This window comes from Schistocerca nitens, chromosome 5, assembly GCF_023898315.1.
Source record: "Schistocerca nitens isolate TAMUIC-IGC-003100 chromosome 5, iqSchNite1.1, whole genome shotgun sequence".
Classification (NCBI taxonomy): domain Eukaryota; kingdom Metazoa; phylum Arthropoda; class Insecta; order Orthoptera; family Acrididae; genus Schistocerca; species Schistocerca nitens.
Genome location: NC_064618.1, coordinates 732,729,034 through 732,741,755, shown reverse-complemented (window position 1 = coordinate 732,741,755; position 12,722 = coordinate 732,729,034). Strand labels below are relative to the sequence as shown.

At 36.5% G+C, this 12,722-nt stretch overlaps 1 protein-coding gene across 5 annotated transcripts in view; it reads left to right on the top strand.

Moving 5' to 3' along the window:
• Nucleotides 1-12,722, top strand: part of LOC126260230 (hrp65 protein-like) — a 176,911-nt gene that overhangs the window by 67,916 nt on the left and 96,273 nt on the right. The window contains exon 11 of one of the 5 annotated variants that reach the window (XM_049957534.1): nt 2,423-3,221. The exons of 3 other annotated variants lie outside the window; for them this stretch is intronic. In XM_049957534.1, the coding sequence (XP_049813491.1) occupies nt 2,423-2,590 (168 nt within the window). In that variant the 3' untranslated portion in view covers nt 2,591-3,221. Of the gene's footprint in view, nt 1-2,413; nt 3,222-12,722 lie in introns of those variants that run through there. One more of the 5 variants, XM_049957533.1, reaches the window with a different exon arrangement.

Below are 12,722 nucleotides of genomic sequence, written 5' to 3'. Positions count from 1 at the left end.
TCCAGTTAGACTACAAAATATGTGACCATTCTAGAGTCCAAATATTGCCTAAATATTTCTTTTTCTGAACATTCAGTAGTTACACACCACCTACAAAAAATTGCTGTGTAAACTACATGATTGAATTACGTACTTCAGGCCCTGGCTTGAAGGTTTTTAAATGAAATAGTAACATTCTAAGCAATGCTCATTTTGTGGTACAAAAATGAGCATGAAAGACAGTTTCTCAAGAAGTGTTTCGAAAGGTATGGTATAAATTTATAGTTCACCCTAGTGGGATTGTAAAAGTATGTGGAAGTTAACTTTTCTGGTGGAAAGGTAACATAACTTGTTCTTATACCTTGCCAAACTGTTTCAATATTTAGAGAATTCATTTTTCCTGCTGCCTTGAAGTATTAATTTCTATAGCAAGTTTTGAATGCTGTGGTTTTGTATTGTAGGCCAAATATTTCTGTAAAAATCTGAAAGCTGCTTAACTAAAGTTAAGTTTGACAGGCAATAGTAATACAAATTCTGCACTGTTTTTGTTTAATGGCAAATGATTCATTGGTGAGTGAATGTCATTGTGTTGTTGGTGTGTAACTTTGTTTGAGAGTGTTGAAAAAATTTGGGCATGCATGACATGAATGTGATATATTTTTGTACTAGTATTGAAACATATTTGCTGGTGGCTGAACATTCTGAGACATGTATAGTGCTTAAAATTCTGCCTAAGAGATATTGTCACAGAATGATCAGTTTACCGTGAAACATTTAGTTCTGTGGGACCAGGAAATGCCAAATACTATTATGATGTCACATATATTATGCTTAGCATTTGACTTCTTCATAATTTTGAATTAGAATTTGCTTCAGAAAAACTATATCTAAATTTTCCAAATTCTATAAGGAAACTTCGTGCTGCCATTTTTCTTGTAGAATGTTGAGGTGAATAACTTACATTCTTGCTATATATTCGTTGTTAATGAAATTAGATTTCATCCATTGGTTTTCCCCTTCCCGCCAAAAAGCTCACTAAAGTGGAATATTTTTACTTACCTATTGTGAAATATATTTGAATTGATGAGGGGCGAATCATTGGGGTAATGGTTTTGCAAATTTAATGAATATTTGTCTACAGTGAACGGGTGAAAATTTATTGTTGTGCACTCGATGCATGTCGTAAGAATAAATTTTCTCCTCTGACTAAAATTATGCCAGTATTGTGTGTTCTGTAGTCTTAAGCAAACCAGCATATCACAATGAAGAGAGTTCATTTGTGCGAAGAGGAAATGATTATTTAACAGATAAGTTTGTCAGTTAATATACCTGGTGGTATATAAGTGTTCAGTTTTGTGTGCTAGATGAAATTTGCAACAATAAATAAAAATTAACTGAAACCCACTTTGACGACGAGATGGTAAACTGACGTTTCAGCCTCTTTAAATATCCTTTATGGTTGATCACGACTGTATATTTTAAGTAAATTTTACCTGATAATATTTGAAAATTAAAATGCAACGAGTAAATTATATGGAAAATTTATTATTCAGGGCATTAATTAGTTACATAATGCTTAGTTATTGAAAGCTGCATATGAATCTGAATTCTTATTTTTGTGTTGAAATGTGATACCGGATGTCTGGTCATGGAATCTACCTCATTGACCTCATGAGCAAGAATTCTTGTACCTCCTAGTAAATAGTGTTGGTATTGGGGGTTGAACATATTTGTTTCCTGTTTACATCCCAATAACAACACCGTTTCAGTTGTTGGACAAGTCTTTCTTAACTAGTGATTTGTCATAGAATGTTTTTATAAAACTAGACATTATAGTCCATGATATTAAACATTTTGCAGCTCAGTTGATGTGAAAGAGCAACTCGAAAGTTAATCACAAGGCATTTGAAAATAGTGAAGTTTGAAGATTACAACATTCATTTTGAAGATGCTTCATTAAATTTGATATGCCTTCCTTATCACACTTCTTGTTGGTTGAAGTTCTTCAGTAATTCCACGGTGTTAATCTTCCATAAGAAGTTGCAGATGCAATATTGCACTCGCGGGAGCAGGCCAATCGGCTGCTGTTTGTATTTCTTGTGTTCCAATTGTTTCTGTTGTTCAGTTTACCAGCTGTATGCAAATTACCGTCCAGATTTTTAGCCATATAAAGCATTAGCTTCTCTCGTATCACTAATAGCATGATGTATGTGACAGTTCTGTGTTTGGCAATTTTCTGGTCTGAATTTCCGTTCAGCTGTTTACAAGTTATTCGTGTAACTCTGAATTTGGCTTAGAATTAATTTGGTAATGAGGATCTTCCTAATGAAGAATCTAACAGAAAATTTTCTCATTTCTTTCTATGTGCTAACCGTGCTGGTGGACGCTCCGTGATGTTCGAAACCCTGTTGTGAAATGTCATATTTACACTTAGGATCCAAAGGCTTTTATGGATGCTTACGACAGAGGTGCAAGTCGCTACGGTGAAGGTGCCCGGGGTGACTTGAGGGAGGATTTGGGGGGTCCTGCGGCAGGCAGCCGCAGCCGCTGGGGCCCTGGGGGTGCTGACCGTAGGGGGGGTGACTACCCCTCAAAAAGGCGGCGCTACTAGGGACATAGATTCCAACAGTGGATTGCTCCATAACCCTTTCTTGACTCTTCAGTGGCACATTCCATTCTTTAGGGGACATAATTGGACAAAAAGGTGTCAGAGTACAAAGACACAGTAGATTCACTACTTCGTGCTTCACAATAGAGCTACTTCCCCTTTGTTAAATGACTTCTGTGTGTACTGTTTTATGGCTGCAGTCATGTTATGAAGTGGGAAGATTTCTCACAACTGAAATGTGGCTTCACATTTTTAAAGTGTGTAATATTTCATAGGTAACTTAATTTGATGAGTAAAAGTTAATCATGGATGTTTCTAATTCTATTAGATGACGTTCTTCTTCTGGAGAAATATTTAGTCAAGAAAGGGTTCAGAGCTGTCAAAATTAACTTTAATTCAACCTGAAATTGAATCAGTATCCACATTTAAAATAGCGTGGAAATTTGTATTCACTGATTTAAATTAACGTTCAGTATCCTACTGGTGGTATAATCAGTAGATTCTTTTATTTCATTATGAAATAGATTTTTTAAGTTTAAGTATGATTGAGAACAGTTCTGATTAAATAGGAATAGTCTTGTAATGATTATGTTATTGACAAACTTTTTATTAATAAATGTAAATCCATAAATAATTATTGTATTGATGCTATCGCACCTTTCCTGATCCATTTAATTCGCTAAATCTGCTTGTCTTGTTCGTGGAGAGGTTCAAGGATTTTAAAACTCAATACCAAAAAATTTGCAAACGTTTACAGTATACAGGGATTTAATGCGTCAAAGCCGTTCCAGTATGTAGTCAGTTGGTAGACTGAAGACTGAGAATAAATCCCCACACTTCTGCAGCCATGTCGGAGGAATGAAAATAGGTAATTCCATTAGGATATACCAGCCCCTTTCCAGCAAAAATGCATTCAGACAAATGGGGATACATTTTCCCCTAAATGTATTAACAGCTTAAATACAGAAAGATGTTCGTTCAAATTACGTTGTAGAGTGACTTACTGTGTAGTAGGAAAGAATTAAAATATTGATGTGATTTAAAACAGGATCTATAAGTAGTGAAAATAAAAAAACTTCAGTTCCAGTCAATCGGGATACGTTTAGTCAGAAAAATGAAGACCGTATAAAAAATCTTACTCTATAAATTGCTTACTTCCGTTAGTATCTTTCACTTTAGTGAGCACACTGTTTTGGAAAGTGCTTGTGTGCAACATCTTTGTGATAGAAAGTGTAGCTTCTGTTTCCCTATAAGCAATACCTTACTTTATGTTGACAATGGTCAATACAAAAAATCTTCATTTTTGTGATCTGGTGAAACTGTCTGTTTTCCAACCAGTTCTCTGTGGTCCTCTTTATTGATGTCTGTAAACCATTGGCTTTATTTTGCCATTATAATGTGACATTACAGTTGTAATGTTAACTTTTACACAGATTGCAGCCTTTTTAAGTCTGTACTATGCACGTTGCTTCTGTACCATCTCTTTGACCAAGCACTAATCGCACTAGTAATGGATGAACACTATTTTCAATGAAAATACTTTATTTTTCATTGCGTCCATTTTCTTATTCGTGAACTTCGCTAAACAACGTACTCAGTTCACCTAACCCTCTAATCCATAAATTAGCAAAAACAAATGTAAATAATAGTGTAGACGTTGAAAGTAAGTCCCACAATTGAAGTTAGGTTTAGGAGATTGCTTATTGCGATCACAAGAACATTTTGCATAATTTGAAGTAGCAACACCACAGTGTTGTTGCAATTCTAAGGGACTGGTTAAGAGGCAGTGCTGATAGCAGGAACATCAGTGCCAGTAGTTGAGGAGGGTGTCTTTTCACCATATGGCGTTTAGTAAGTAATCTAATGTAAAGAGAGTACACACAAAAGCTTTAGGTGTTTCACCATACACTGCTAGAAGGAGAACATTCAAAGTGTTTGTTTACAAAGCATACTAGTAACGTTTTGCAATATGACACTAAAAGAAGTCACGGGAGGCTTATTGTAGCTGTGTTCTGAGAATACTTCATACTTGCCTGCCAAGTCTGTGGGTGCAATCATTCACTAGCAGGGTTAGTTTGAAGTGGGAAGCATTGTGGTCACAAAGTGAGATTCAGGCAGTTTTGCAGTGAAACTTTGCACATTGTTTAAACATGGACCAGTGCTTCGAAGAAATGAATGTTTGTGTGTCCACATCGTACAGCTATATTCAAGTGGTACAGAAAATTCCAAAGAAGAAATGTCACTCTGAAGGTGGGAAGGCCATGATCATCAGTTATGGAGGAAAATGTAGATGTTATGATGAAAATTCTAGACAAAGATAAGAGTGACCTATAAGCAAATAGGGATACATTAGGGCCAAATGCTCTAGGAATTATTTAGATTCTGCCATGATCATTTGCAAGTAAAGAGACTGTTGTGTCCGGGCACTGCATAGACTGATGGAAGAGCAGGTGACATGGTGCCAGGAGACGTTAAAGTAGTTTTCTAAGGGACAATCTCAGTATGTGTATAACATTGTGAAAGGTGATTTGTGGGGTACAAGACTGAAACTTCTGGAGCACCCACCGTACAGTCCAGACATTGCTGCTTGTGAATTTGCACTGTTCCTGCATGTGAAAAAGAAGCTGAAAGGAGTGCAGTTTTTGGGTGATGATGACCTTCAGAGAGCATGGAACAACAAGTGAGCCTTACTCCCAACAGAAATGTGGGAGAACTGTTTTAGGGATTGGTTTTGGAGGCTGGAGAGGTGTACTCAGTGTGGTGGAAATTACTTTGAAAAAATAAAATAAAAAGGCTGCATTGGAAAGCTTTCCTAGTACCACATGTACAGCAGTTGAATTCTCTTGAGGAAACTGTTCCCCACGGTGCTTCTTGCTCTTCAGGTTAGACTATAGTTGTAGCCTTCATAAGCACACCCCATTGGTGATTTGGTTGATATAGTTACTTAGTGTGCTGTGTGGGAACTACTTTATTTGAAGCATGCACCACATAGTTCATTGTTATGTGGGTTGGAATGCATTCAAAAGGGCTGGACCTAACTTTCAAAAGGTTGTGTAGTAGCGGTCGTGTAGTTGAGGAGCGTGCATTCACTGTGGTGACCGCATTTCCAATGGCCATTCAGTCATCACAACCCAGTGTGTGTTCAGGAAGCAGTTTATCAGGCCTGCAGGTCATGTTTGATCGAAAATGCGAGTGCACACTTATGGCTACTGGAAACCTAAGCAATCTGCATGCGCATGGATGGACACACACACACACACACACACACACACACACACACAAAACTACTACGGCAATTTCTGAACTCACAGTGAGAATAATTCATAAAGCGTTGAAATGTCATCCATACAAACTGGCAATGGTGCACACTCTTGACCCACAGAAGTTTGTTGCACGGAAAATTGCACGAGTCTTGATCGACTGCCTCATGATAATGGCCATGTGGTCTTCTGTGACGAGTGAATTTTCATTTGTCTGGATTTGTGAATAAACAACACATGCATTATTGGAGTGGCATGAATCCACAAGGGTGGTTTGAGAGAATGATAAGGCAGTTATGGTCACTTCTGAGCATTATGTCTGGATGACAGTAGTTTTCCTTCCTGAACGTCATCTCATTTCTTTGAGGAGGAGCGATCTTCAGAGGCCACCATGCTTGCATGATTTAAGGGGACAACATGATTTAAGGGGACCACACCGTGCTTCAGATAGAAAAAAATCGATTTTCATCATATTTCAATAGATCAAGGCTTTATTTAAGTACTCTGAAAAGGATTTTGCCAAAAAAAATTATTTATTTATTTATTTTTTTTGAGCACTTAAAGAGCCTTTTCTTACCACGTGTGTTTGTGCCATGCCCACTTTCCTGTCGGCCACTTTTCTGCATATATTTTAAATCTTTATATACTCAACATTGCACGTTAGGGACTTTTTTTACTCAAGAGTGTGTTGGCTATCTTTGGAATGAAACGGTCGGTATTCTTTTCTTTCTGCTGTTTGTAAACAACACGCTTTCAAACAAGCTGTTAGTTTTGTTAAAGTGTGATTGCGAGTAGTTGTTATACTTAAGTTTTCAGTGTTTGAAACTTCCTGGCAGATTAAAACTGTGTGCCCGACCGAGACTCGAACTCGGGACCTTTGCCTTTCGCGGGCAAGTGCTCTGCCATCTGAGCTACCGAAGCACGACTCACGCCCGGCACTCAGTGTTTGTTTACCTGTGTTTTGTTGTGTTTATTGAAGATGACGAAATTTAAAGGCATTTGCAAGAAACTACAATTTAGAGGAAAAAAGTTAGAAAGCTTTCTGTACAAGAGGTTAGGTCACATGGCAACAATGTTTTGTAATTGTAATTTTGTAAAAGTGCATCATCTAAGAAGCTCTCCATTTCAAGAGAGTTAAAACAAATTTACTGTAAGTGACAAGGGGTGCAGTAACATCATTATAAATTTGAGAATATTATCAGATTTAATTTCAAAACTTCATGCAAGTGGCCCTCATGAAATCAATACTAGATTAGTTTACGCCTTACAATCCATTGGCAAGGGCGAGGCTGCAGGGAGAACATTTTGTTTAGTGATGAACTTACATCAACCACCAAATAAATATGAAAAACTGACTGCAATATTAGAGAGCTTTCTGTGGGGTCAGTGTGGAAAGCATGAAACTGGCTGCTAGGTAAGCAGTGGAAGAAAATGATGGGTGTTTGGATATTGCAGTTGCCTTTGATAGAAGTTGGCAGAAAAGAGGACATACTTCTTTGAATGGAGTAGTGACTGCCACCAGTGTAGACACTGGTAAAGTGTTAGCTGTGGAGATAATGTTTAAATATTGCAAATGTTATAAAGTCAGTGAACATAAAGAACACAACTGTGTGGCTAATTTTAGAGGAACAAGTGGTGGTATGGAAGTTCATGGAGTACAACATATATTTCACCGCTCTGTAGAAACAAGAGGCGCACGGTACACCAAATGTTTGGGTGACGGTGACAGTAAGACATAAAACAATGTGGTGAACTCGAACCCATATGGAGATGCCATTATTAGCAAAATAGAATGTGTAGGCCATGTTCAAAAACATTTGGGAAAAAGGCCAAGAAGACTGTTGCTATGAGAGGAAAAAAATTAAAGATAGAAAAAATTGTTGACTGGACAGAGTTGGTTAACTAAAACTGAAATAGAAAACTTGCAGCTATACTATGGGCAGGCAATTGGGAGAAATAAAGAAAATATGGAGGTAATGAAGAGAGATGTTTGGACCATATTCTTCTGTAAGTCATCTACTGATGATAAGCCATGTCATGGATTGTGTCCATCAGGAGAAAATTTGTGATGCAAATACAATAGGGCTCGGGCAACTGGAGAATCTTATTCTGAACAGCATTCTCTTCCTGCTGCTGTTATTACAGCAATTAAACCTATTTTCTGAGACTTCTAAGGAAATGTCTGCATGGGCAAACACAGAACCCAAATGAATGTTTCAACAGCATAATTTGGAACCGCCTTCATAAAACTGTATTTGTAGACATGCATACAACGAAACGAAGAGTTCATGATGCTGTTATTAGATTCAGTTGTGATAATATTGTAAAGTGTTGGGTACTCAAAGCAGGGAATTAATCCTGGTGAAAATACGTTCACTGGGCCACAACATTGCGATAAAATGAGGATAGCCGATGCAGACATGTCTGCATCTAATATGGACAAGAAAGCAGGACAAACATCCAGGAAGATGAAAAAGAAGCTGGAAGACCTGCTAGAGGTCAAAGAAGGGCCATCATATGCAACAGGACAGTTTTAATTAGCTGTAAGTAACAAATTTCAAAATTTTTTTTTCTTTAAAGTCAATTTCCCGCACACTAAAATTTTCAGTACATATGCCCTATTATATCAGAAACTATATTTTCTGAGACTCTGCATAACGTAAAAAGTCACCTATGGTACTACATTCATTAATATTCCCCCTTTAGGAAGTCCATAAAATGTTTTCTGCAAAAAACCTTAATATTTTTGTTAATTTAAAAAAAAGTATTTCTTAAAAACTGTAAAATGGGTAAAGTAGATTTTAGTACAGTTGACTCTATTAGCATCATGTAACATACAATAAAAATATTAAGGTCCTGCATCAAATTGTTTTATTCAGAAATGGGTCAAATACGTGCCTAAATTAACATGGGTTAGATGGGCAGGGTGTGATCACCTTAATTTAGCTCCTGGGTCTTTTCCTTATTGGGCTGCCTTAAATCCTTGAGGTATACCAATTATCCATGGACCCTGGGTCAGATGCTGAAACATATTTGCACTGCTATTGCCAACAGAGACAAGGTTTGAACCCTCCAAATGCAGACCAGATGCTCCCTTGAAGATATTTTTGAAAACCTAATGAAGTAACAATTTAAATGTACCTGAAAATAAAGGGAGAGTTAAATTGACATTTCTAAAACTTTGTTTTATGCCACACCCACCTTTAGTTTTCCCTGAATTGCATGAATTAATTTTGGGAAACTGTTTAAGAACTCAATATGAACATTTGGATTTGTGTACCTTGAAGAGAACTACTCTCATAGCACACATGAGGAGTCATTGAATAATTGTGTCAGATTGGTAGAGAAGTACTGAAAAGGGTACCAAAGACAGAATGTATGGATTCTGGGTATAATAGGTCAAACATGCCAACTTATGAAGTGGAGTTTGTTCTGTTGCTCAGATCTCATGTGGCAATATTTTATAACTTCATACTCAGCTTAATGGTAATATGAAGAACTTCTGAGACATCCATGTGCATAGTGTCGAAGTGCTTCATAGAATCTCAGGAGAAATGCTGCAGTGTATTACTGAAGAAGGTGCAGAATATGGAATAGTGCACAAATGACAGGAAACTATGAAGAGAGATAATTTTACTTCTGATTTTCTCCACAAAGGCGAGATTCCATTTGGGTGGTGGTCAAATACACGTAAGAACCATAGTGCCTTATTTATACAGTGATCTGTTGAAATTGTTTTGGGAGTAAAAAATGCTGGAACATATAAAACATGAGATAGTCCAAACATAAATAACTACTTTCTTGTTTAAAGTTCATAGATGCACTTCTTTTGGTGTATTTGTTAATAGTAGTTGAACAGTGTGGAAAGGATCTGTGTGATTTCACTTGTCTTTCTAAAGATTTATTCCATCTCTTTGGAACTCTAAAAAATTCACACTGAGTGGAAAGCTATTCTTTGCCTTAAAATGCTTGAATTTTCTCTGTGCAGTCAGTTTCTTCAACAGTAAAAAATTGATACAAAGGTCAAGAGAGAACCTTGAGTGAGTGAAACTTCTGTATTGTGCAGTAATAGTCTCTAACTGCAAGGTGAATAATCATGATAAATATTGATGGAAGTAGTAATGGTTTATCCTTTCCTTTTTTCTTTTTTTGTAGTTACATATTTCTGTAGTGTCTGATCAAAGTGGCTGGGACACACACACACACACACACACACACACACACACACACACACAAATTTAATGGTTGAAGCATTCCTTTAGGGAACATAGTGCCACTCAGAAACATCCATCAGTGTTTTAAAAACTTATTGCAAACGATGAATTTGCAATGGATTGTGGTAGGATCGACCAAACATTGTACTAAAGTTCTGCTGTGAACATGGGGAAAAGACAAAATTGGATGAACTTTATTCATAATTGGTCTGGATGTAACCAATATGATGTATGTATTACATGCAAAAGTCTGAGGAACGCTTGTCTTCTCTATAGGATAATATACTTTGTCTATTACAGGGTTAGAGGTTACATAGTGAAACTCCAAACTGTGTTGATGAGTCCAAGAATGAGAAGTGACATACAGTTAATTTGTTTTACACCAATGTGATGTGTATTTGCTAAGGATAATAAGCAAAGCATCTGAGGCAGGAAGACACATTTCGAATAGGATAACTGATTTAACTCTGGTTCAACAGGTTACATTTATACACACTAGCAATTTTAAGTATCTGTGAAGTCTGCAGTTGGCAGATGTCCATAGCTGCAAAAACTTCGTGACCAAAATGACAGTTTTAATAATTTTGCATTGGGTAGTAATATTATGTACATGATGTTCAGGTTATAGAACCAGTTTTTATTTTTTGTCATTTGTCGCATTTGCTGAGGATTTATTTACATATTAGACATTTTTAAACAACTGATGTGTTTTCTATCATTCCTCGCACGGAATGTCTTGGCAAAGTGTGCAACGAGTTTCTCAACTGCTGCAGTATCACAGTTTAGTTTGAAGTTAATGAATACTCACTGTAACGAACATTGCCAATTGATGTTGAGCCATAAATGATCTTGGATGCAAAGATAATAAGTAATGGTTCTGGAAGTGAGGATTTGGGTAACTACTGCAGTTCTGTCAGCTATGCACAAAATACTGTTTTAAGAAAACAGGCAATAGAATTGCAACTTTGTCAGCTTCTGCAGCACTTCAAGATTTGAGGATCTAAGAGGTCAGAGTGTAAGTTCTGCCACTTTTTGTACTTCTTAAGGTTTGGTAAGGCTGCTGCTAAGAAGAAAACTGTTAGGAACTACATGGGAAAGTCATAATGTCCACAGTGCTAACAGACACAGTAATTTGTAGTTCATTTTGATACAGCAATTTGTCAAAACAGCCGTACTTATCAATAAGATGAATTATGATGGCCATTCAGCCAGAGAGACGACAAAGATAGTTATGATACTAAATTTCAACAGAGCTTTAAAGGGCCATTGACACTTGATCGATAGACAGAAGAGGAAAAAAAACTTATTGGGAAACAATGTCGGCAAAGATAGAACAATATATTCTAACCTTAATGAGACTATTAATAATGCTTTCATTGTGAAAACGGCACACAACAGCAAAGGCATGAAAAATTGGTGGCCAATGGCTATTCCCCAATGAGACTCCAGATGTTTGCACACAATTGTTTTGTGGACTGAGTAGATCTTTTTTGGAGTGCAACTAAATTCCGAGGTGAATGGTTCTTCAAAGGAAATAAAAATATTATCCATGAAGGTATGAGTACATAAAGAAGATGGTGCCAAGATTCAATGAATCACAGTAAGACAAAAACACTTTTATTATTAACAAGTTGTATACAGCCTAACAAGTTGCAGATTATCCTGTTGGTCTATAAAATTACATCCAGATCCCACTCCATCTTAACAAATTGGTCATATTAACCAAAACAGTATATCCATGAACTAACTTTGAACATTATAGCATTATTAAATGTTTTTAGAGGGAGGGTTGTCATATTAATAAATTTTAGTGAAAAATTCTACCTGGAGAATGTGACACACGTGAAACCAATAGATCATTAAAGGAAATGAAATACACTATTACCAGAGAACACACACGTGTGCATGATCTCTCCATCTAATTGATTCTTTAGCTACTTCGAAGCAGAGTACATTTTGTTTTATATTGCAAAGCAGATAATCGCTGGCTGTGTTCAACATTTTATAATGCTTATGGACAGCATTAATAGAGCCACAATACTTTAAGATGGGGAAAGTCTGATTTCCCCTTCATATGTATAGCAAGGATATCAAATTGATTCAAAATTGAGATTACTGCTACTTGCCTCATATCTAAATGCTGTCAATTTTCTCATACTGAATCCATTTTCAGTAAACTTTCTAAGTGAGCAGGTTGGCTATATCCTAAGTTTCAAGTATGTTTTTCTCATGAAAAGAATTTGATGAAAAGAATTTGATGTACCATAAACCATGTTTTTCCTGGTCACGTGTCATTCAGCACCAAGTAGTTAATATAATTTTAGGTCAGCTGTTTAAAGCATTGTTATTTCTGAGATGTTATGTCCATAACTTCCTTCATTGATTTCTGTGCGATAGGGACTCAAATCAAATCATGTAGTAATGGAAAGGTCTCGGGGTTTTGCATAATACTTTTTATGCAAATGTCTAGTTGAAACATTATTCTATGTTCATTTCTTTGTTTTTTACTGAAATGAACTACTGCTGAATTAGATAAAATATATGCTACCGTAAAGGCATTGTGTGTCATTCTGTATCTGCATACGAGGTTACAATCTTGTGTTCATCTTGTCAGTCACATTCACCATAGAAGCTGGGTACTTGTCTATAGCCAAGTTGCAT